This window comes from Chelonia mydas, chromosome 2, assembly GCF_015237465.2.
Source record: "Chelonia mydas isolate rCheMyd1 chromosome 2, rCheMyd1.pri.v2, whole genome shotgun sequence".
Classification (NCBI taxonomy): Eukaryota; Metazoa; Chordata; order Testudines; family Cheloniidae; genus Chelonia; species Chelonia mydas.
Window position 1 is genome coordinate 179726035 of NC_057850.1, and position 26409 is coordinate 179752443.

General features: G+C 41.0%; 1 protein-coding gene across 50 annotated transcripts in view; it reads left to right on the forward strand.

Moving 5' to 3' along the window:
- Positions 1-26409, forward strand: part of CLASP2 (cytoplasmic linker associated protein 2) — a 273178-nt gene that overhangs the window by 212442 nt on the left and 34327 nt on the right. For all 50 annotated transcript variants that reach the window (XM_043540698.1, XM_037890139.2, XM_043540702.1 and 47 more), the window contains 4 exons: positions 7675-7818; positions 17964-18107; positions 24015-24121; positions 24772-24925. In XM_043540698.1, coding sequence (XP_043396633.1) covers positions 7675-7818; positions 17964-18107; positions 24015-24121; positions 24772-24925 — 549 coding nt within the window. The remainder of the gene's footprint in view (positions 1-7674; positions 7819-17963; positions 18108-24014; positions 24122-24771; positions 24926-26409) is intronic.

Sequence of the window (26409 nt, forward strand, 5' to 3'; positions counted from 1 at the left end):
TCCACCGGCAGCCAAGCTCTCCTCCCCACCCCCTGTTTGGCAGCACTTAAAACTTTCCAGGAGGGAGGAGCGGGGATTCGGCACACTCAGGGGAGGAGACAGGGCTGGGGTGGAGATTTGGGGAAGGGGTTGGAATGGGGGTGGGAAAAGGTGGGTCAGGGGCAGGGCCTCATGGACTAGATGAGCAGTCTGAGGTATGAAGTTCAGCATGTTTGATTCTTTGCTGTGAGTAGTTGGGAAGAACATTTGTTAAAAGTGGCAACGTATTTTGTATGAAAAATTACTTTAAAAAGTTCCTGCCGTTACAGCTATGTTGATAGACTGTTAGTGTAGATCATCATCAGTGTTACAGACCACATAAGGAATAGTTACAGCTGTTTATATTTTATTAAAACCCCTCTTCGCATTACAGTTTTAAAAAAGTTAATACAGTGACTTTTAATAACATACTATATTATTCTTCATTTTTTTCATTTTTGACTATACTTTTGTATCGTCGTATGAAGAGGTTTCAGTGATGCAGCCCTCGGGCCAATATACTAGTCCTCATGTGACCCTCATGGTGATTTGAGTTTGAGAACCCTGGTTTATCTGATGGTTAGGGTCTTTCTCTTCTCCTTGTCTGGTCCAGGGAAGAGAGCAGGATACAACTTCAGGTGTCGTTCGTGTGAGAGCCTCCACCCCTCCCTTTCTTTCCATATTCTTAGAGTCTTTTGAGGGTTCAGTGTCCGCTTGCTTCGCCTCAGGGACCATCCATGTTCAGTTAGAGATTTTAACATGTTGGCTGTAATCATCATGGACCAATAATTTATCTCAATCGGAGGTCAGAGTACAAGATTCCAGTCTGAGGTGAATGCTTTCTTGCAAAATTTCTTGGTGACCACAATCAGATGTCCTCTTCATGAGCAGGACATGTAGAGGACCACATGAGAAGGGATTGGTAACAATATTTCTTAAGCCAGACGTAAGTGTGTTAATTGTTTAAAAATAAGTAATGGCTAGTCAGCATTACACATTCCCACCTATTGTCATTATAGTAAGCATAATGAGGGGAAAGGGGGCTCTGAGAGGTGGGGGCTCAGTCTAGGGTTGAGTTTCAGCCAGCTACTCTTTATCCAAGAACTGACCTCTTGTGTAGGTATTGTGACATATAAATAATGGCATTTTTTGAATCTGTAGAAAGAGATACACAACTTAGTGCTGCCAGCATTTAGTTGGCAACAGAGCCAATGACATCTCATCTGTGGCCTCATGTGGAAAGCTATTTGTTAAATGCTCTACAATAGTTTAAAATGTGGCTTGTTTATGTATGAGTAATTACAATATTATGGAGGTGCTGGTAACAGCTTCCTGATTATTATTATTATTTATTATTTATTTGTATTACTATAGTGCCTAGGAGCATTAGTCATGGGCCAGGACCCCATTGTGCTAGATTCTGTACAAAGAACAAGAATATGGTCCCTGCCCTAATGAGCTTACAATCCAAATATAAGACAGGAGACAACAGATGGATACGGACAGATCATGGGGGAGCACAAGGAAACAATAAGACAATACTGGTCATTGTGATAGGCGGTGGTCTCAGAATACCAGTAATAGTTGTCAAGTTTTTTGTAGGCATCACATCAAAGGAGAGTTTTAAGGGGGAATTTGAAGGAAGATAATGAGGCAGCTTTGCATACAGGGAGTGTCTACCACAATTGAGAGGCGGCATGGTAAAAAGCATGAAGGTACTTGTTTGAGGGGGCAGGGGAAGTATTTAAATTTGAGTTGAGCTTTGTACTTAAAGCAAGCATGTGAAGAATACACTGTGTCTTCCCCAAACCTACAGTGTATAATTCTTTCAGTACTGAATGAATTATCTGAGAATAAAATTAATTTGAAATTGGGTTCTTTACAAAATGTAGCACTCTTATATACGCACGCGCACACATTTTTTTTTTTTTTTTGGGGGGGGGGGGGGTCCAGAATGATCTCATTTCAGGAGTTGTATGTCTATCAAAAATTGGAAGAGAGGTGAATCTTGCATAGATATGGTACAATGGGTAGTATGTTTTTTTTGTTTTTGTTTTTTTCTTCTTCAATAAAATTTTAGATTCTTCTTCAGGTGATGTCCCTATGGGTGCTCCGCTTCAGGTTCATATGCCTGAACATGGAGCCCCTGTGCTGATGAGTGAGGAAAGACTCTTGGTACAAGAACCTTGCGTGTCTCTAGTATCACATCACCCCTTGGTAATGGCATGTTCTGTGGTACAATCTAGGGCAAACATACTCCATATTTCAATGCCCCATCTTCTTCCTCCCCTCTAGAGCAGCAGTTCTTAACCAGAGGTCCATGGCCCCCTTGCGGGGCTGTGAGCAGGGCCACACGAGACTGGTTCAGCCCAGGGCAGAAAACCAAAGCCTGAGCCTTGCTGCAGTGGGGCTGAAAAATAGTTGTGACGCAGGTGGGCCCTGGAGTTTTATACCATGTTGGGGAAGGGGCTCAGAAAGAAAAAGGTTGAGAACCCCTTCTCTAGTAAATGACGAGGGCAGCTCCTCTGACCCTCCAATTACTGTCCAGTGTTTGCTCAGTTATCAACCTAGAGCTCAGTCTCTTGACACTTGGTCTGTGAGGGAAACTTCAAGGCATGGGTCACCTTGCACTCTTCCTGGTTTGAACAACCATGAGTTACTCTCCCTGCCCCCTCCCTTTCCTATATAGGGAAATAGTCATTTTAGGATCTGTGGGCAGCCTATATGGAGCAACTCTCCAGAGCACCGAGTTCCACTTGTGGGGAGCATCAGAGAAGACATCATGTATTCTTCTCTGTCAGTCTCTCCAGGAATAATCCTTTGAGGATCAGGAACAAAGGGCTAATGAGGAAGCTGCAGTACAGACTAACATCTCTTCCTCTTCACCCTGTGATGCAATAATGCTTTCACCGCCATCGTATGCAGATAATGTCAAGCAGTTCCAGGAACTGATGGGAAAAAAAGTCATATCCCTTTGGACTCGTGAGATCGAACACAAACTAATAGTTGTTCTCCATACTGCCTCCTCTGGTAGGTTAGCCTTATCTGTAAACATGGCTTTGCTGGAACCAGCCAAAACAACTTGGTAAACCCCAGCTATTGTACTCCCAACTTGTAAGAGGACAGATGAGAAATACTGTGTTCCTGCCAAGGGTTATGCGCTCCTGTTCACACACCCAGCCCTGAACTCACTGGTGATCGATGGTGTGAATGAATGAAATAGACAACACTGCTCTAGATCCACCCCACAGGACAAGGATCAATAACAGCTAGACTTGTTTGGCTCCAAATGTTGCTCTTCTGTGTTGTTACAATTTAGAATAGTCAATTATCAAGCTATACTCACAAAATATAATTACATTAATTATGGAAAGATCAATTCTTTTATTGACCACTTACCACAAAAGCAGTGAGAGCAATTTCAAGTGATCATCACAGAAGTACAACTGTTGGCAAGGACTTCGTTGCAAGCCTCCCTGGATACATCTGACATGGTGCCTCGATCTAGATGTATGGTGATTATAGATACTCACGGTAGCTCTCATCAAGCTAGCTCAAGTATAAATAGTAGTATAGCCACGATAGCATGGGCAGTGGAAACAGAAGCACAGCTAAGCCATGCCAAGTACAAACCCATCTAAAAAAAGTGGATATGTACTTGGCAGGGCTCAGCCATGCATCTCCTGTTGCTACCCGTACTGCCGCGGGTACACTAATGTTTATACTTGCACTATCTCAATGAGAGCTAGCTTAAATACGTGTACACAAGCAGGGGAATCACTCCCCTAGCCTTAGCATCGATCCCTTGAAAGGACTTAAAGCCACTAGATTGGTGGAAAGTTCCATATGTGGTCTGCACAGGAGTCCCCTTCACACTGCCTCCCCCCACGGTGACCATAGAAATAGATGCACACGCTAATAGGATGGGCAGCGCATCTTCATTCATACCATTGAAGACAAATATACTGCTTAGGAATCTACTCTCCATATCAACTTGGTGAAGCTCAAAGCAGTCAAATATGCATGCAAATATTATCCAGCTATGATCAAGAGGCAATCCATCAGAATTATGACAGACAACAGGACCAGCATCGACTACATAAGTCACCAGAGAGGAGCAAGATCCTCTTTTTGTGTAGAAGCTCTAAAGCTGTGGAACTGGTGCATTGCCCATCAAATCTTCATCTCAGCCATACTTACCAGGTCTCCAGAATACCATAACAGACAAACTGAGCAGGTACTTCTGCCAGGATCACAAATGGGAACTCACTTAAGGGGGAGATAACTTATTTGGGGCTATCTGGGAATAGATCTCTTCACCACTGCCACCAACAGAAAATATTTGCATCAGCATGGCCAAGACAAATATTGTTCCTGTACTTTGGTTCCCTTCCTCTCTCATCCACCATTACACTTAATAATGACTTGCTGGCTCAAGTTTTGGGAAAAATTAATCTCAACCTCGCAGCACTCGCCTTAAGGGTTGGCTTCTAAATGGCTCTTACCTGTTTGAAAGAAGTACAAGAGGTGTTGCTGAACAGTAGGAGGGCTCGTACTAGGAAAACATACCTGCAGAAATGGAAGAGATTCCACCAGTGGCATACCCAGTGGCATCTGTCCCCTGTTGACTATTCCCTATTGGACATTTTGGATTATCTTTTGGTTTGAAGAACTCAGGTGTCTCTCTGAGTTCCATCCATTTAACAGTTGTCACAGCTTTCCATTGCCCAGTTGAAGGGTTTTCAACATTTGCTCACTGTACCACATCTTGATTCATCACAGGGTTAATGAACCTTTTCCCCCATGTCACTGAACCCACCCCAATGTGGGATTTGAATCAGTTCTCTAATGAAACCACCCTTTGAGTCACTAGCTAGGTGTTCGCTTCACCAGTTGTCCATGAAGAGTGCCGTTTTGGTGGCTATTACCTCGATTGGTAGAATCGAGCTAGGGACTCTTATGTCTGAGCCCGCCAGACCATTTTTTGTTTTTATAAAGAAAAGGTACTTCTCTGGCCACATCCTTAGTTTTTACCTATTGTAACCTTGGATTTCCATATCAGTCAGGATGTTCAGCTGCCACTTTTTATGCTAAGCCTCACCAGACTAGAGAATAAGGCAGTCTTTACACCTTAGATGCCAGGAGAACATTAGTTTTTTTATTTGGACAGGACTAAACCCTTTAGGGTCTCCCCAAGATTATTTGTCTCTTTCATGGACAGAGTTAAAGGGACCCCACTCTCACCCCAAAGACTGAGTGGTTTCTGGTTGCATTCTTTTTTTCTATGAGGTGACTAATGTCTGTCCTCCTCCTCAGGTTATAGTCCTTTCTACAAAATCAGTGTTTGTCGCTATCTTTATTAAATGTTCCCATTGCAGAAATCTGCAAAGCTGCCATATGGGCTTTGATTCACACCTTCTCAAAACATTACACTTTCATGCATGCCTTTAGGGCAGATGCTGCTTTTGGTACTGCTGTTCTTCAGCAGTTGTAGGCTGCACTCCAAAGCACCCATCTCCTTTAGGGAGTACTGCTCAGGAATCACCTAAAGTGGAGCACCCATAGGGACATTACTCAAAGAAGAAGTTACTTACCTTACACAGTAACTGGAGTTCTTCAAGTCATTTGTCTTTTGTCCTCGACTACCTGCCATATTTCCCCTCTGCTTTGGAGTCTTTGCTTTTGCGGGACTTTGTGGTAGAGAAGGAATTGAGGGTAGCTCATCTGACACTGTCCTATATACCCTCAATAGAGGGCACAAGGTTAGCTAGGGCACATGTGCGGACTGAATTGACACTACCAAAAGTCCCCAATCAAAAGGCTCAAAGGGAGCATGCCTGCCTGAAGTGGAGCACCCATAGAGACAAACATCTTGAAGAACTCCAGTCACTGTACAATGTAAGTAACATATCTCTAATGGTCATCTTTTCTTGTTCTTCGACATAGAAAGTTTCCAGACACCGAAGAATAATGTTCTCTTTCAAAAAAAATTCATGAAGAACTAAGCTCTTTCAAAATGACTGCCATCTTTTATTGTTCATAATGGGACTGAGGTCACAAGCTGCCCTTTAGATGGTTCCTACTTCTGCTCACCTGCTATTCAGTACTCCTCCCGGTCTGTAGACCGCATAGGGGCCACCATCTTTCCTGAAGACAGTTTGACTCTACTTCCATTGGGAGTGCTTTTCTTCACAGTTTTTAACTGTTAGTAAACCTTATATCTTGTTCTTAGGAATTTTTGTGTACAGATAGCTGGGTGCATTTTTGCACCGTGTTATCATTGGTTTCTAACTGCAGCATCTGGTTTTAAAGGTATATCTACATTTAAGATATCATTAGCAGATGGACACAGCAATGTCACAAAAATGACACAAAAATGCTCATTAGCCTTGTGGGGGAGGAAACAGTATACGCACACAATTATATTTGATTGGATATTAGAACGGAGATGTTTTGTTTTTAGTATGTGTTTTGAAATCTACATTTTGCAAAATATAAATAGTTTTAAGATTTGTATCTCAAAAAGAAAAAATTTTAGCTGCCAGGTTCTCAGCAGTATTTTCCTTTGACTTATGTATCACAAAAAGCTTCAATTCTTGGGTTATGTGTAACTTCAAAGAAGGCAAGACTTAACAGCCAGCATGAGGGAGAAAAAATTAGTATGGCTAAATTACATCTGGTTTCATTGCCTGCCACTCACATGTTTGTCACTCAGTGCATTGACACGCTTTATTTTTTATATATCTGAAATATTAGGATGACCGAGGGAAGCTTTTAAATGATCCAAGTTTATTCAGAACAGTTATCAGTGCAAGCCACAAACACATTTTTTAAAAAAATCTTTCAGATTTTACTGTGCATAATCTCAGATCTAGCACCAGAGTTAATGGAGATAGAAACAGCTAAAAAGTTAAACCAGATCATCCAAATAATCACCCACCCCGTTTCCTTGTCTCATTTTTGCCTATTCATAAACACACTGGCATTCATTAATGTAATGAATTCCGTCAAAGAAAAGTATGTGTACTGATTGCCATGTGTATTGTTGCTTACTTACTGGCACTGCTTTATTGTAACAGTTATATTTCCGTTATGGTTTGTTTTTAATAGGAAGATGTTTTACAAAATTTATCCCCTAACCAAGATATTTAATGCTCAGCATAGATTTCTGCTGCTAAAGGGACTGCCAGGGGATTCTGAGTGCAAATTGTATACAGTTTACTGGAAGAAGCCAATTACATCTGTATATATCCTCTCCAATTCATCAGGTGGTGCTCCCTATGCCAAGTATAAACAAACTAAATACAAAGTGAATGGCTAAACACTTGCACATGCAGTATGCTAGTATTTTTATTTAATGTTAGTGAGAATTAAGATGTCTGTTAGTACAGAAGATTCGTTTACAGATTATAGATATGATATGGATATTAAACAAAAACATTGACTCCATTTAATTGGTTTTAAAATCAGCTAAAAGACTTCTGATAAAATTGCCAATATTTAATTCACTTTAAAAAAGTATCTCATTTTGTCCCATTATATTAGCCATTCTGGATTATTTGTTCTAAATAACTAGAACCCTGTTTCTTGAGTACACTCATATTTGCAGCACATTTTTGTTTTTATCTATTTACCTGACTCTGCTTACCTTTGCAGGTTAAAGTTGCAATTCTTAAATACATAGAGACTCTTGCACAGCAGATGGACCCAGGGGATTTCGTAAATTCAAGTGAAACTAGGCTGGCGGTATCTCGGATCATCACCTGGACAACAGAACCGAAAAGTTCAGATGTTAGGAAGGTAAGTCCATTCATGCTAAAATATGTAGTTAGTCTTTCACAGTTTTTCTTCAGTAGTTTTTAAAGCTGAAACTTGTTCTGATTGTCCTATCATAGTTAGGAGGTATTTGTATGTGGGTTGTTACCATATTCCTAACTAATGCTTTAACAAAAAAAATTTCTTAGGGTTTTGTAATTTGACAATTTTTCCAACAAAAGAATCCTACAAAAAATTCTTTGTAGGTTCATTCTTTAAAAGTATGGAGAACCTACTCCATTTCACGATACACAGATTACATTAAAGCATGTTGTGTCAAAATAGATAAAATAAAGCCTTGTCTAGACTAAGATAAAGGTGTGTTTTTTTAAAATATTTGAGCTTAAATGTTATACAATTTAAAGCTCTAGACAGTACTAGTTATATTTTAGGTGGTTGGGAGGAACCTATCTTAGGGTAAAAGGAATACTATTGTTTAAAACACTTGGTATGACAGTTAAATTTACTTAAGTGGCCGTCTCTAGACAGCTTTAACTAATATTACTGCAACAAAGGCCACTTTCTAGCCCAGTAATGATACATTGATCGCAGGAGGGGTGAGTAAGAAACTAAAATTATAGTTCATCTGGTTGAATGTTTGCATCTGGTTTTGCACATTCTTTGTATTTGACAAAAGGATTTAAAGAGTAATTGTTGAGCTGGTGACAATAGGAAGCTGACATTTTAATAAAACTACTACTTTGGCATCAAAGAACTCTTCATACAAAAGCTACTGTTGGTAACATTTGCTGTGGAAAACTAAAATACACATTCTACAGAGATTTTTTTGCAGGAAGTGAGAGGGGGTTTGTTTCCCAGTAAAAAATTGATTAAAAAGAAGAGATTTGGTTTTCACTAACAGATTATTCTGTGTTGTTTATCTTTTTGGGTGACCCCTTTCTTCTTGAGATTTTATGCCAACTTCCCACCACCAGACTTGAGAGACTTCTCTGACTCCTCCTTTGACAGCTTCTCACTCCCTTAGAGCTTGGCACCTCTCTCTCTTTTTTTGTCTTTTGCTGGGGAGACATAGTCTGATCACATGATTACAATTATCTGGTCTTTGCTGATCATTTGTAGATCTACCTCTGCTCTTTCTCGCTTTTTCTTCATGGCGGACCTGTTACTAACCTACATTAAAATAATTTCTCCTCAACCTACCCTTTTCTGTTCCTGTTAGAAACTCCACCATCATCATTGTCCCTCTGGCGCTGACAGTCTTAGTATCATTTTTCTCCCATAAGCGTGTAAAAGTATACAAATTTACAAAAAGAGCAGATTTCACAAAGTCTGTAAAAAGAAACTTCATTTGTTGTGTGCAAACAAAAATTGGTGCTGAACTTTAGGAAACTTGGTACATTTCTCTGTGAACTAGATCATCATTTATCAAGAAAATGGAAAGTAACTTTTTTAAAAGGCGAGTATTGTATTAGCGTATAGGTTTATGATATTCAATTATGTTCTTAATTTCAGTGTCCTCTTTCAATCATTCTTTCCACTTCTCCCCCCCTTTCCACTTACAGTAACTGTTGAATCCTATTTTTTCCTCAGCTGCTCAAAAAAGTCCATCATTCCTTGCCATTCCCATTGTTGAGTCTTGTCCAAGGCTTTATCACCTCAACTGAGCAATCCCAACTTGCCTAACTCTAGCCTTATTGTCCATCAGTCCATCCAAAACAGTGCTCCCAAAATCATGTACTTTACCTGTTGCACCAGCTCTGTCCAGACTCTTCTTCAGATCCCTTTTCTCAGCTTTCCTTGTCCTCCCAGGTCATGCTGAAACTCCTAGTCTGTTAAGCTACTGAGAATCTGGAGATATTGAAAACAAAGGATGTGGGGGAGTCTAACAAAATGCTCCTGCTTACTGGACAATCAGCTGAATTAAACTGCTCATTAAAATAGTGAGGAGGATCTCATCAATCTACTCAGTCATCAAAATGTATAGCAGTATATGGCAAAAAGTTGGTCAAGCAGGTGTTCTCCAGACAAGCATAATATTCTTTAACCATTAAGACTTCATTGAAGTTGCTTATCACTCCCCCCACCTTTTTTTAACTAACTTTATAAAAGGGGAGGGAGTCATTTTAGTAAAAGATGAGGTATTTGAATCCTTTTCTAATTTTGTATGATATATGCTGATATCCAGCAGTTGTTTTTAAATGAACTACATGTAAACCCTTTTTGTCTGTTACAGTTTTAAATATTTTTTTCAAACATTTTCAGAAATTTATTCTCCTGTAACTTGGTTACATAATAACACTAACTAGAGCCCATTAAGGAACACTAATAATAAATAATAATCAGTTTGAAAACTTAACCCAAACCTACAAGTCCAAGGATGAAACATACTAACCATGTGAAAAATACTTATGCTACCATACCTCCTGAAATTTAAAAGAAATAAAAGTTTGTTTTGTCCTTCGTTTAATTGTAATGGATTGTCGGTCAACTTTCTTATTTATATAGACTTTCAAGAAATCTTTGGCAAGGTTTCTCACAAGAGGCTACCAAAAAAACGAACTAGTCTTGGGATGAGAGGCTAAATAGTACCATGGGCAAAAATTATCTAAGAGACAGGGAAAAAATTATAGGAATAGATGGTCAGTTTTCTTCATGGTAAAAAGTTAACAATGGGCCTCAAGATTCCATATTAGTTTCAGTGTTTTAATATGTTTAGTAATGACCTAGAAAGAGTGTATTTAAAAAAAAATGAGGTAGCAAAATTTGCAGATGACACAAAGTTAATCAGTTATTCAAGTCTAGAGAAGGTTGAAGAACTTCAGAGTGTGACTTAACCAAGTTTGATGAATGGTCAACATGATGGCAAATGAAGTTCAGTGTTAACAAATGCAAAGCAGTGCACGCTGGCGGGAAGACGTAAACTACTTTTACACCTCACAAGATTCTCAATTAACAGTATCAACTCAAGAAAGGGACTGGCAATCATTATGTAAAGCTTAACGAAGACTTCTGTTTAATGTGTAGCTGTGGTCAAAAAAGCAAGCATTATGTTAGGGTGCATAAGGAATGGCATGTTGAATAATGTGGAAAATATTATAATGCCATGATACAAATCAGTGGTACAGCCTCATCTGGAATACTGTGTGCCATTCTGGTCACCCCTTCTCATAAAGGATATTGCAGAATTATAAGGAGTTCAGAGAATAACAAATTGTTAGAGTATGGATAAATTCCTACGAAGAAAGTGAAAAAAATTGGGATTGTTTACCTTAAAAGAAAGAGATTATTAGGGGGGATATGATAAAAGTAGCTGGAAACAAATTCTGTTATTAAAGATTCCTAACATTTCCTGCCCCAACACCCTGTTTTCCAGTTGCTTATAAATTTGCCAAGCTTTGAGTTTTTGGACTGAAATTTTACATGCTGGGTGTCTTCCTCAGGCTGAATATTTTTGGAAAAATTCAGCCAAAACTGTTCAGCCATTTCCAAGAATGAGGTAATGCAGAAATACATTTTGCCCATGTTAAAAATTTCTGGTGACCATTTCTTTGAACAACATTAGTGTCCATGGGCTTTGGAGCAGGGGCTTGAAATTTGGCAGGGGCGTTTGTTTGTGTCATGGATATGCCTTTTGCTGTCCCTGTGAAAATCTGCCCAAATTTGGCCAAGTTATAAGCCTTTGAAAATTGTAGTTTGCACATGGCTGATTTTGGCAGCTAAAATCTCCAAAGATTCCATCCTCGCTGAGCATGCTTAAACAGCTCACAGCTCCTTGTGCTCACCAGACTGAGCATGCACCATCCTCATAGAAAGAGAATGTGCTCCAGCCCAGGGCTGTGGGGGTTTAAAAGGACTTTTCTTGTAATTGCTACTCCCAGGTGGTCCATTCCAGGGTGGTGTTGGGCATTAGAATCAAGAGCAGAGATGTCACAGCTTGGTTGGATGCCCAGCTTGAGACTCTGTGATCTGATATGCTGAAGTGTTGAGCACTAACAGCAATGATTAATTCTGTGGAAAGCTGTGTTTTGACCATATAAAGTGCTTAATACTGTGAAAAATCAGAGCCCAGTCTTCTCAGATTAGTGGTAACTTTTTACCTTAATCTTGCTGCCTCAGTTCCCCATCTGTAAAATGGGAGTAATATCCCCTCATCTCAACGGAGTGTTGTGAAGTTAAAATTAATGTTTATGTGAAGCACTCATCACTATAGTATCTAAGTGCCATAGAAAAGCCCATGAGGAAATTAATAATTCTGTCTTGAGAGCAGTTCGAATAGTGTGCAGTAAAAGCATGGGGCCACACATTGAGCAATGACTGGAAAGCAAAATATTGAATAGCTCCTCATTAAGTGAGCACTATCCATCACGTGTACTGAATGAGGCATGGGCCTTGTGGAAAAAATAGTATGTGACCATGTAATTAAAGATTGTGTCATAATACATGTGCACTGGGGGGCAGAATTAAGATTGTGCTGGCATTTCCTTACTTTTGAGTACTTGACTTTGTAACACTGATGTTCTTTTAACATAGTTTTTTGTGTGCAACATATAATAAGAAATGGCATAGAGAAAGTAGGTTGGGAGCTTCTGCTCTCTGTCTCATAACACAAGAATAAGAGGACATTCAATCAAACTAAAAAGTACAAAATTTAAAAAATGCTAAAAGTAAATGCTTTTTCATTCAGCATGTAGTAAGACAGTAATACTCATTGCCACAAGATGTTGTTGAGGCCCGATATTAGAGAGATTCAAAGAGTTTAAAAAGTATGGATTGGATGAATGGACTGTAAGGTGGATAGAAAGCTGGCTAGATCATCAGGCTCAACGGGCAGTTATCAACGGCTCAATGTCTAAGTTGGCAGCCGGTATCAAGCGGAGTACCCCAGGGGTCGGTCCTGGGGCCGGTTTTGTCAAACATCGTCATTAATGATCTGGATGATGGGATGGATTGCACCCTCAGCATGTTCATGGATGACACTAAACTGGGGGGAGAGGTAGATATGCTGGAGGGTAGGGATAGGGTCCAGTGTGACCTAGACAAATTGGAGGATTGGGCCAAAAGAAATCTGATGAGGTTCATCAAGGACCAGTACAGAGTCCTGCATTTAGGATGGAAGAATTCCATGCACTGCTACCAGCTGGGGACCGACTGGCTCAGCGGCAGTTCTGCAGAAAAGCACCTGGGGATTACTGTGGACGAGAAGCTGGATATGAGTCAACAATGTGCCCTTGTTGCCAAGAAGGCTAACAACATATTGGGCTGCATTAGTAGGAGCATTGCCAGCAGATTGAGGGAAGTGATTATTCCCCTCTATTCGGCACTGGTGAGGCCACATCTGGAGTATTGCGTCCAGTTTTGGGTCCCCCACTCCAGAAAGGATGTGGACAAATTGGAGAGAGTCCAGCAGCGGTCAAGGAAAATGATTAGGGGGCTGGGACACATGACTTATTAGGAGAGGCTGAGGGATCTGGGCTTATTTACTCTGCAGAAGAGAAGAGTGAGGGGGGATTTGATAGCTGCTTTCAACTACCTGAAGGGCATTCCAAAGAGGATGGAGCTTGGCTGTTCTCACTGGTGACAGATGACAGAACAAGGAGCAATGATCTCAAGTTGCAGTGGGGAAGGTCTAGGTTGGATATTAGGGAAAACTATTTCACTAGGGGGGTGGTGAAGCACTGGAATGGGTTACTTAGGGAGGTGGTGGAATCTCCATCCTTAGAAATTTTAAGGCCTGGCTTGACAAAGCCCTGGCTGGGATGATTTAGTTGGGGTTGGTCCTGCTTTGAGAAGGAGGTTGGACTAGATGACCTCCTGAGATCTCTTCCAACCCTGATATTCTATGATTCTATGACTTGGGCATTTATATGGATAACAAGAATATCCAGAATTATTACATTTAATGCTAACACATTTTGGAAGGAATAAAATTAATAGAAAAATATTTTTAAACAATGTTTGGCAAGTTTCAGTGGTATTTTTCAAAGACTATATTTGCAAGAGTAGTTTGACACACAGTATATTTGTCAAATAAATTATTTGGCAAATACCAGTGAAATGCAGATACAGTAATATAATCTCCAAGTATTCAGCAAGTCTACTTTTTTCGTCTCACTTGTTTTGGTTCCTGTCTTATTTCCATTCCTGGTTAAACTTCGCTTTTTCTTACTATAGTAGATCATACTGTGTCTAATCTTGCGTTATCTTTATTGTTTACTTTTTTTGTCCTCCTCAACTGTCTCTCTCCCTTTACCTCCTCTTCAGTATTTTTCTCTCCCCACATTTCTTCTGCTTCTCCCTCCAGAATCTTGCTGCAGTATTTCTCTGTTCTGATTTCTCATGTTTGAAAATGTCAGACATATACTAGCCACAAACTAATGTAAAACACTGGGGGTCTTACTGCCCATAGGCAGTGCCCAAATGAGAAACCAGTCCCTCTAGCATCTTGGAAGGGGGAAGTTGATGATGGTATTCCTCCTGGGTGGTGTTTCATAATGCTAATTATCGTTCAGATTTGCCTCTGTTTAGGTGTTAGAGCTGCTTAGGTTACCAGTCATTAAACGCCGCAGCTGCTGGAAGGGAAGAGGAGACATGCGTACTCTGGTTCTCTTCCCCCACGCTGTCCTTCCTCCCCAAAACCTTAGTTGTTACAAGGCTAGGTGGGATTTTTCAGTACTTGACTCTATCTCAGTCTCCTTTTTTGATTCCTCGCCTGCATCAGCTAGCTCCAGTGCTTGCCTCTGCTTCTGCTCAGAGCTTTCAAGCACCAGCAGAATGAAGTATGACCCTATTCTTGTAGATCTCAGAGCTGCACACGGGACTCTTAATAACATTAATGGAAACTGATCAGACTCTGGTCAATTTTCATTCTGCTTTCTCTTGGCAAAGTTTTAAGCATGGGAGGTACAGGAGCAGGCTGCTGACTAAGGAAGACAGCATTAATTCACTTTGCGCTTGGTTCGCATTTGGGAATTTAACTTCAAAACCGCCGAAGCCTAGAAACATAAGCCAATCATTTCAGAAACGGGTGCCTGAAGTTAGGTTCCTATGTTCATATTTTAGGCACCTAAAGTGCCTGATATTTTTGAGGAGTAGTGACCATCCAGTAGATCCATAAATAATTATTTAGAAACCTAACTTTAGGCATCATTTTTGAAAAACCTGGACTTTATCTTTTTTTTAAATGAAAGCTTAAGATTCTGTAGGGTTTGGTGGCACTTGCCCAGAGAAGTTTCATATTCACCCTGAGCTAGTGAATTTTTCAAGACCTGATAACACTTTTTTAGAGCTTTATATTCAGGGGTCTCTTTCACCTAAATCAGTAAAGTTTAAGTCGTAAGGCACGTGGCATTCTATCTGATCTGATGATTAAAATCTCTCGTATGGGTTCTTATGTCAATAGTTAACTGAATCATGGAGGAGCTGTCAATGAGCTTTATCATCTAGAACACTACATATAATTACCTTTTCTCATCCTAGTTTTTGTTACCATCAGAGAGCCACTTGCAATAGCCAGTTGCCCTGAGCTTCAAGATTACACCAATAAATATTTGAAAGTGATATCCTGACATTATTAAACTATGGTTTTTAAATGGTTTTCACTTAAATAGATTTGAATGAAAAATTAGATATATCATAAACATTCACAGCAACTTTCTCTATTTTTAATAGGTGGTAACTTTTTTAAATGAACTTTTCTATTATATTAAAACAAAGCAGCTTTTTTCCACATACTTTGTACAAATGACCTTTTCCCAGTGTGAGCATTTCCAAAGGACCATTTGCTATTGGTCGTTGAACTGGGACTTTTCTCTGGAGGCTAGCATTCTGTGCTCCAGAATCTCAGTTGTGTTTTGAGTTTTATTTTGGGTTTGTTTTTGTTTTTTTTAATGAAAAGTCTCTAGCAGCCTAGTTTCAAAGGTCAAATTTTTAAGGGCAATAGTACATAAACCAAAGCAGTGATATGTGCATCAGTATACAACCAGCCTGAAACAATAGTTGCGAGAGGGTTGGTTTACTATGAAGCAAAATAATGATGAATTAAACATCAAAATTAATAACTCTTTGATTGGTGGTCAAAGCATGTAAGAAAAAAAACCAGACAATTACATTATGAAAATCTGCTGTGAATGTAGCTCCACCTGAGACACCAAAATAAAACTTCATTTGTGGGCAGACCTTGGGAATACCATTTTTATTTCCCAATTTGACCCCCGATTATAGGAACATGTTGACACATGCTACTTCTCAGTCGCCTTCAGTAGCCAAATGTGCATAATTAGAAGCCGCACTACCTCGAGATGGCAGGATACGAGCCTTATAGTGATGGGCTCTGTACGAGTATAAAATACAGTTCTACCCCAGAAAGCTTAAATTGTAAATCATTTTGAATGATGCCTGGGGGTAAAAGCTTAGAATACAATAGAGAAGAGAGAGAAGATAAGAGTGACAGTGATAACACAAGGTTACATATAAGATTAGCAACAGGTACAATCTGGAAACTTTAGAGTTCTGGGGGGATTTATGTCTCAACTGGCAAAGAGATCAATGAATCACTTCTAGTCTAACCAGTTAGGAGTTGATGAATCTATCAGTTTCCCTTTGGTTTTTATTAACTCAAATTGCATTGAGGTGAAGAGACTAGGACAGGAATGAGAAAGAGGTTTAAACATGTAGCCATTCACCAGTGAAGAGCAGTTGTTCACAGCAAATTTATGTTTAAGATTTTAATATTTTACTTAATTATATTTAAACACAACCATGAATGTGTGCTGATGTATGTTTTCAATGTTAGCTTTCCACTTAATTTAAAGTTACTACAGTTCATTACTCTGGAGAGAAAAAGAGACAAATAAATATCTGAAAGAATTTTCTAAATTACTTGTTTAAATATTTTGGTACTTAAGCAAGTTGTCTATCATTTTTTCAAACATTAGGCGCTGGTTCTGTCCAGTGCATGGCAGACCTTGTTGGTGAGTTGATAGATTTAAGTTGTTAATCTGGAATCAGCTTCATACCAGAATTAAAATATTAAATAAGTCTGTGTAATTCAACAATATCCTGCCTTTCATTGATATGTGACTGGCCTCTTGCCACACTGACAAACCTTTTGGCCTCTCTAATCAGCACTGACTAAATTGTGTAAATGATACTAAATCAGCTAAAAAAAAGTTAGCTAAAAAATACACTGCATAACTAATTACATTCTACTGTCATTAAAGAGATGTGCTTTTGATACAAGTCAAGGAAAACAATTTTAAAACACCAGTTTAAAAACGAGTATTTACTCCCTAAATGTGGGGAGGATCTATAAATTGCCTAACTAATAAAAACTTAAAATCAGAAAAATTATGCAGCAAAGCAGACGCTCTAATATTAATATTTCAAATTTTACTTTTAATCTTCAAAGTGTTTTCCAATTTGCTAAATTAATTCTAATGACATTTACCTCACAAGGTTATTGTTCATTTTTTATAGATAAGGGAAACTGAGGAAGAAAGAGTTTAAATGACTCCCCATGTGATCTTGGGGGAGTCTGTGTAAGATAAAGACCTATGATCAGACCACAGAACTATGCCTACTGTTCTCCAGGTTAACACATCTATTTGCTAAATTTTAAAATAAAAAATAAGGATTCTCAGTTGATAAATTGTGGGTCACAACCACCTGAGAGCTCACCAGAAAGTTTCTGGGGAAGAGGCAGGTATAGCAAGCTGGCTCCCATCATGTCTGAGGTATACTGGTAAATATGAGTCTTCTGTCATTTGGGAATGATTCTGTTTTAATGCCAAAGTCACTTATAAGTCATTATGCCATTTTCTTTGTCATTTAATTTGTCTGTTGTTACGAGCACAAAGCGCTCTGGGAGAATATCTCAAAATGACTTGTTGCTAGGAGGATCATGGGAAGTAAAAGGCTGAGGATTCCTGACCAGGGTCATCAGTGTGTGACCAGCAAATGTCCATTGTTGGTTTTTTAATCATGTCTGCCAATACCTTTATTCTTGAAGTTTTTATCTAATTAAATTAGGTAATCAACATTGCATTTCTGCCATCTTTTTTGATTACTCCTTTCTCTGGAATCCTTACTGGTAAAATAAAGCAATTTTCAATATCTAACATTTTTAAAACAAAAATTCACATATAGTTTTCATTAATATTTTTTTGCTCTAGGCTGCACAGTCAGTGCTGATTGCCCTATTTGAACTAAATACCCCAGAGTTCACAATGTTACTGGGTGCTTTACCAAAAACATTTCAGGATGGAGCAACAAAGCTTCTCCACAACCATCTCCGGAATACGGGCAATGGTGGTCAGGTATTTACACTTTTTTTTTTTTTTGGCTCTGAAGTTACTGATACATACTTTCATCTTCATCTTAATATAGGTTGTTCGTCTTCCAGGGCTTGCTCATATCAGTTCCAAGTAGGTGTGCGTGCGCTGCGTAGAGTCGTCAGAAGACTTTCCTCTAGCCATACCCGTCGGGTCGGCTGTGGAGCCCCCTGGAGTTGTGCCTTCGTGGTGGTGTATATAGGTCCCTGCCAACCCGCCGTCTCTTCAGTTCCTTCTTACCGCCCATGACAGGCTTTGGAGCTGTGTTTTTCTCGATCCTCTAGTGGTCTTTCTCTTTGTATCTGTAAATAGTTAACTTAGTGTTAGTGTTTCAAGAAGTTTTTATAGTTAGATATGTTTCTGTTGGGGTTTCCCCCACTGCGGGTCCTGCCAGAAGCCTATGCCCATGGTGACCCCAACAACTCTTGCTTAAAGTGCTTGGGGAAGGCCCAACAGACCAACAGGTACAAGATTTGCCAAGATTTCCGCCCAAGAACCAAAAAGGAGAGAGACTTTAGGTTAAAACTACTCCTCATAGAGTCATCTCTCCATCCTCAGCCGGCGCAGCCCACATCAGATTCAAAATCTAAGGAGGCAAAGAAGCTGAACCTCTTTGGCTGAAAGGTCTACTCTAACAGAGGGCTCCAGCTTCAGATTTCCAACCAGCGACTACAATTTCAATTCTTGGAACACTCTCTGACTAAGTTTAAAGAGTTGCTTCCAGCTGAATCCCGGTCAGAGTTTAGGGTCATCATCAAAGAGGGCAAGGTTGTAGCAAGGACCTCATTGCAAGCCACACTTGACTCAGCAGACTCGGCAACCCGCACGAAGTCAACCAGTATAGCCATGTGAAGGAGCTCGTGGCTGCAGAGTTCAGGCCTCCCACATGAGGTCCAAAAAACAATTCAGGACTTGCCCTTCGATGGATCAGGGCTGTTCTTGGAGCAAATGGACTCTAAGCTCCAGTCTCAAAGACTTGCAAGCGACATTAAAATCTCTTGGCACCATACACTAGCCCCACAAAGGAAGCATTTCAAACCTCAGCGTCCCCCATGCTTCTGCCCAACTCATCCTAGACATGATTACAACAGGAAGCAGGGCAGAAATAATAGGAGGAGGCCACCTCAGCCCTCTTCCGCCCAGAGCCAGGGCTCGGTGAGGCAGTCTTCTGACCCCAAGCAAAACTTCTGAAGGCGCACCTGGGGGCGACGCACCAGGCAAAATCCCGGATACTTTCCTCCATTTCATGAACTGTCTATCCCATTTCTACCATGCCTGGGCCCAGATCACCTTGGATCAATGTGTCGTATGCATGGTCGAATTGGGATATTCTCTCAAATTCTGTTCCATCCCTCCCACCCATTCCCCTTCCCTCTTCAGGGACCCTTCTCACAAGCAACTTTTCATACAGGAATTACAAACGCTCCTATAAGCTGGAACAGTAGAGGAGGTCCCTCAGAATTTCTGGGGCAAGGGGTTTTATTCCCAATATTTCCTAATCCCGAAAGCAAGGGCAGGCTCAGGCCTATTCTAGACCTGTGAAACCTCAACAGATTCATGAAAAAGTTAAAGTTCTTCATGGTCTCCCTGGCTTCCATTATCTCCCCCCTGGATCTGGAGGACTGGTACGCCCCCCCTCAACTTGAAGGACACATACTTTCATGTGTCGATATTCCTGTCCCACAGGCGGTTCCTCCACTTTGTGGTCAACACCACCCATTATTAGTTTATGGTTCTCCCCTTCGGGCTATCGGCGGCCCGTTGGGTGTTCACCAAATGCATGTAGGTCGTAGATGCCTTCTTGAGGGGGCAACAGGTACAAGTATTCCCATACCTAGATGACCTGCTAATCAAGTGCCGCACTAGAGCTCAGGTGGAGGAGCATGTGAACCTGGTACGGTTGACTTTTGACAGGCTCAGGCTGATACTGAATGTGACACAGTCAACTCTAACCTGCACTCAGAGGATAGAGTTCATCGGAGCTCTCCTAGACTCGGGTCAAGCCACAGCAGTCCTTCCGGAATTACGTTTTCTGACCATGGGTGCCATTAGGGGGCTTACAATGATACCCCACTACTATGGCAAGAAATTGCCTGAAGCTGCTTGGTCATGTGGCTGCTTGTACGTATGTAGTTCAGCACGCGAGACACTGGCTCTACAGGCCCGGCTGGCCTCAGTATACAGGCCAAACCGAGACCACCTAGATACGATAGTCACTATTCCTCCTCCAGTTATTGAGTCCCTCCTGTGGTGGCTCAACCCGCAAGCGGTGTGTGCAGAAGTACCCTTCTCCAGGCTCCAACGCTTGCTGTCTCTAGTCACGGAGGCATCGGCAATGGGATTGGGGGGCGGGGGAGGGCGCATCTAGGAAGACTCAGGACTCAAGGTCTCTGGTCCCCGGCAGAACTTTCGCTGCACATCAACGTCAGGGAGCTAAGAGCGGTTTGCTTCACTTGCCAGACATTCCAAACCCATCTGGAGAGCAGATGTGTATCGGTATTGACCGACAATACAACAGTGATGTTCTATATAAACAGACAGGCTGCTCGCTCCTCTCCCCTATGCCAGGAAGCTCTCAAACTGTAGGACTTCTGCATTGCCCACTCGATACATCTCGAGGCATTATACATTCCGGGCTCTCAGAACAAGCTGGCTGATCATCTTAGCAGGTCTCTTCACAATCATGAGCAATCTGTCCTTCCAGATGTCGTGATCAACATCTTCCAACGATGGGGGTTTCCCCACATAGACTTGTTCTCAACAAGGCACAACAGAAAGTGTCAGCAGTTTTATTCCTAACTGAATCACACCCAGGGCTCGCTCACGGACGCTTTTCCCCTCACTTAGAAGGATCACCTGCTGTATGCATTCCCGCCCTTCCCACTTGTATACAAGGTCCTGCAAAAGGTCAATGATCTTAATAGCACCAGCATGGCCACATCAACACTGGTTCACCTTGCTCCTAGGCCTGTTGGTGGACACGACCATAACCTTGCCCCTGGTCCCAGTCTTGATCACGCACGACCACAGCCACCTCCAGCATCCCAATCTAGAGTCTCTCCATCTCATGGCTCGGAAACTCCGTGGCTAAACCCCTTGGAGCTCACATGTTCATACCTTGTTGGGGAGGTTCTCCTTGCTAGTAGGAAACCATCCACTAGAGCCACTTATTTGGCTAAGTGGAAGAGATTATCTATTTGGTCATTACAAAAGGAAACTCCACCTTTACAGTCATCAGTTCCCTTTATCCTGGACTATTTACTACATTCGAAACAGCAGAGCCTGTCAGTGTCATCAATAAAGGTGCACCTGGCCGCTATCTCGGTTTTCCATCCTGATTTGGCTGGCCGGTCGGTTTTCGCTAATCCTATGGTTGGCTGCTTCCTCAAAGGACTAGATAGACTGTACCCTCCAGACAGCCAATCCCACCATGGGATCTCAACCTGGTACTCTCAAGACTGATGGGTCCTCCCTTTGAGCCCCTAGCAACATGATCTCTTCTCTACCTTTCCTGGAAAGTAGGGTTCTTGGTGGCTATAACTTCATCTAGGAGAGTGTCTGAGCTTAAGGCCTTAACTTCTGAGCTCCCATATACTGTCTTCTATAAGGACAAGCTGCAGTTGCACCCCACCCACCTTTTCTCCCAAAGTTAGTTTCACAATTCCACGTGAACCAGGATATATTTCTTCCAGTGTTCTTTCCTAAGCCGCATGCTAGCAACTGGGAGTGAATGTTTCACTCCCTGGATGTCAGACACGTGTTAGCCTTTTACATCAAAAGAATGAAAGCATTTGGGAAATCAAGATAACTCTTCATTGAGATTGTAAAGCAAATGAAGGGGCTTCCAGTGTCTTCCCAAAGAATCTCTTCATGAATCACGGCCTGCATCAGGGCATGCTACGACCTGGCAAAGATACCTGCCCCCACGCTGATGGCATATTCCACATGGGCCAGGCATCCTCAGTGGCGTTCCTAGCACAAGTCCCTATTCAAGATATCTGCAGGGCAGCGATGTGGTTATCGATCCACACCTTTACATCGCACTGCGCCGTTACGCAGCAGGCCAGAGACGATGCTGCATTTGGCAGAGCAGTGCTGCAGTCTGCGACCCGCTAAGCTCCGCCCCCTTCTCCTAGGAGATGCTTGGGAGTCACCTATTTGGAATCGACATGAGCAAGCACTTGAAGAAGAAAAAACAGTTAGCTACCTTCTCGTAACTTGTTCTTCGAGGTGTTGCTCATGTCTGTTCCAAGAAGCACCTGCCTGCCCCTCTATCAGAGTACTTCGAAGAAACTGAAGAGGCGACGGATTCGCAGGGACCTGTATACACCGCCCTGAAAGCACAACTCCAGCAAGCTCCACAGCCAACATGATAGGTACTGCTAGGGGAAACTCCTTCTGTCAACTGTGCACACGGCATGCGCACACCTCCTTGGAATGAACATGAGCAACGCATCTCGAAGAACAGTTATGCAAAGGTAGGTAACTAGTTTTTTTTATTATTATAATAATAATAATTATTATTATTTTATTATTAAGTTTGGTTTTATTTATTTGCAAGTGGCTTCTAATTTGGAGTCTCCTTTAATTTATAGTTAACAATGTTGTTTTAAAAAGAGGTGTGTATATATATTTCAAAAAGTTGAGAATTCTCAGCATTATTACTTTTAAGTAAAGTGATCATGTTAGCTCTTGGTGCTCTTAACTTTCACAAACAGTAATATATCTCATGCCTATTTCTTTAGTTACTGAAATTACTTATATCTTGCTAGGTTTCAGAGTGGTATCCATGTTAGTCTGTATCAGCAAAAACGAGGAGTCCTTGTGTCACCTTAGAGACTAACAAATTTATTTGGGCATAAGCTTTCGTGGGTTAAAACCCACTTCATCAGATGCATGGAGTGGAAAATACAGTAGAGAGGTATAAATACACAGCATATGAAAAGATGGGAGTTGCCTTACCAAATGAGGGATCAGTGCTAGTGAGAAAATTCAATTAAGGTGGAAGTGGGCTATTCTCAACAGTTGACAAGAAGGGGTGGAAATTGCTTTTGTAGTGCTAATGAGGCCAGTGTAATCAAGGTGGCCCATTTTAACAGTTAACAAGAAGGTGTGAGTATCAGCAGGGAGAAATTAGTTTTTGTAGTGACCAATCCACTCCCAGTCTTTACTCAGGCCTAATTTGATAGTGTCCAATTTGCAAATTAATTCCAGTTCTGCAGTTTCTCGTTGGAGTCTGTTTTTGAAGTTTTTTTGTTGAAGAACTGCCACTTTTAAGTCTGGTATAGAGTGTCTAGGGAGGCTGAAGTGTTCTCCTACTGGTTTTTTAATGTTATAATTCTTGATGTCAGATTTGTGTCCATTTATTCTTTTGCATAGAGACTGTCCGGTTTGGGCAATGTACATGGCAGAGGGGCATTGCTGGCACATAATGGCATATATCCCTGGACACTCACTAACAGACTTGCTGATACTCACACCTTCTTGTTAACTGTTTGAAATGGGCCACCTTGATTACATTGGCCTCATTAGCACTACAGAAGTGATTTCCACCCCTTCTTGTTAACTTTTGAGAATAGCCCACTTCCACCTTATTTGAATTGGCTCGTTAGCACTGATCCCTCCACATGGTAAGGCAACTCCCATCTTTTCATATGCTGTATATTTACACCTCTCTACTGTATTTTCCACTCCATGCATCTGATGAAGTGGGTTTTAGCCCATGAAAGCTTATGTCCAAATAAATTTGTTAGTCTCTAGGGTGCCACAAGGGCTCCTCGTTGTTTTTATATCTAGCTAGCTAATCTCAGAACTTTTCTGGTGTTAAAAATTAAATATAACATAAATTTAAAAGGAAATATTATTTTTTACTAGAATACCATTTTTTCATAGGGGTCAATGGGAAGTCCTTTAACAAGACCTACGCCACGTTCACCAGCCAGTTGGTCCAGTCCTCTCACTTCCCCAACCAATACATCACAGAATACTTTGTCACCAAGGTAATATAAGGCTACATTATAACTTTTACATGATAACTTGGTGTTATGGGTTTTTTGTGTGTTCTCCTGAATTCCAAACCCATCAAAAAGTGCAGAAAGACTTTTACCTAGTTAAATCAACCACTGGATACTTAGAATAATCACTTATTAAAAACTATTAACTCGAACTAATCACCAGACAACTTAAAATTTTGGAGGGTAAAAGGCACTAACCAATGAAATGCTCTACAGCTTAACTGCCATTTCTACCACTCTAGAGGATTTCATAGGTCATGTTTTTGATGGTGATGGATTTAGTAGTTTGAAGTTTTAAATGTTAAAATTGTAGGCAAGTTCACTATAGTAGTTTATACTTTATATTTAATAGAGAAACTCTGCAGAAGCTCAAGGCATTAATACTTTCAGCAGTAGAGAATGGAGCAACAGTCTGCTTCCTCCTGCTGTTGTTCCTAAATAAGCAGACCCCTTGTTGGCCATCCAGTTCCACCACTTGAAGAAGTCCCAAGTATCAGTCATTGGTGGTCTCCTTATCAAAGGAGGGGAGGGGTGCCATTGAGAGGCAGCCACCACAGTAGCTCACTCTCAGTAAAATACCAGAAAATAAATTGAACCTTTTTATCCCCTTCTTCTATGTTTCCCTGGATCTACAGTGCATTCGATTATGACACAGAAAACATGAATTCTGAAGATATTTATAGTTCTCTTCGTGGAGTCACTGAAGCCATTCAGAACTTCAGTTTCCGTAGTCAGGAAGATATGAATGAGCCTGTGAAACGGGATTCCAAAAAGGACGATGGTGATTCAGTGAGTGTTTGAATGACAGCCAACGCGAGGAGCTGATATAGTACAGCTGAATTATCTCTTTAAATGGATTTGTATATCAAGGGTAGAATTTTCAGAGCACCTAAGTACCATTTTCAAAAGTGCCGTAGGCCTTTAGGATCCTAAATCCTGTTGACTTTCAGTGCGACTCAAGCTCTTAAATGCCTCTCCATGCTTATCAACCTTTTGAAAATGGGACTAAGGCTACTTAAGTGACTTAGGTGCTTTTGAAAATTGTACTCCTGGTCTTAAAGTAAAGTAACTTGTTTATGTTAGAGATGTCAAATTTTAATTACAAAAAGCCATGCTGCTAATCAAGTCTATGTAGAATGCCAGCACTTTAAAGCCTGTTGGACTATGGCTTTAGTTTTAACTTGCAGCTGCTTATTAGTGTTACCTGTTTTAGACTGAACGGTCTGCTTTATATTCTTGCTGTTGTACTGGAAGGAGACTGTATGATTTCTGTCCCTGAATAATATCATTTGAATAAAATATGTACTTCATTAAATCTCTTCCAGAGAGCAAAACTTTGAGTAAAAAGAATTCTAGACACCTTTTGATGTGTGTCCCTCAAAAGGAGCAAGTCCAAACAAATGCTTTATAGTGTCTAAAAGCTGTGGGCAAAATTTTCAAACTTGGGTCTATGGTTCTGAAACTCAGGCTCAACAGAACTGAAAATCAGGCCAATTATTTAGGTGCTTAAATATGGATTTAAGTACCTAACTTTAGGCTTCCTCTATGAAAATGTTGCTGTTTTTGTGTTCAAACACCTAAGTCCGTTTTAGACAATGTTCATACTCACCATTTGAGACGAAAGCTAAGCTTTCTGAGGCTTGTCTCAATGAACACTTAGTTCACAGCAAAGTAGCATTTAAATCTATCCCGCACTAGCGTGCTGTGCATCTAGGAGTTTGTTTGGACCCTACTTCTGTGCACTAAAAGTTCCCTAGGGCAGTGGTTCTCAAACTTTTTTTTTTGTGGATCACTTGAAAATTGCTGAGGGTCTCGGCGGACCACTTAATGATCTTTCCAAATGTTGTTTGTACCAATAGCTAACTGTTGTAAAGAGCTTTGGATAAAAGATATAAGAAAAAAATTAATAATAATTAGCCTTTTACTGTTCTACAAATAAAACCACACAACTCATATTTTAATATCAGTAGTCTTACCTTTCTAATGTGATGAATGTGCCCTCTCTCCCCTGCTGTGGCAGCCCCCGAGCAGGGGCTGGGAAGGAGTCGGGGGGTCTCTCCCACACCACAGCAGCCCCCAAGCTGGGGCTGAGAAGGAGGGCTGTCTCTCTCCGACAGCCGCAGTCCTGGAGTTGGGGAAAGTCACCTCTTTCTCTGGCCGCCGCAGCCCTGCACATCCCAAATTCCCCTCACCCCCTCTTCTCACCCCAGTTCCCCCTCCCACCTACCCCCTATTCCCCCCCAAGGCCACCACCTCACCAAACATGTGCATCT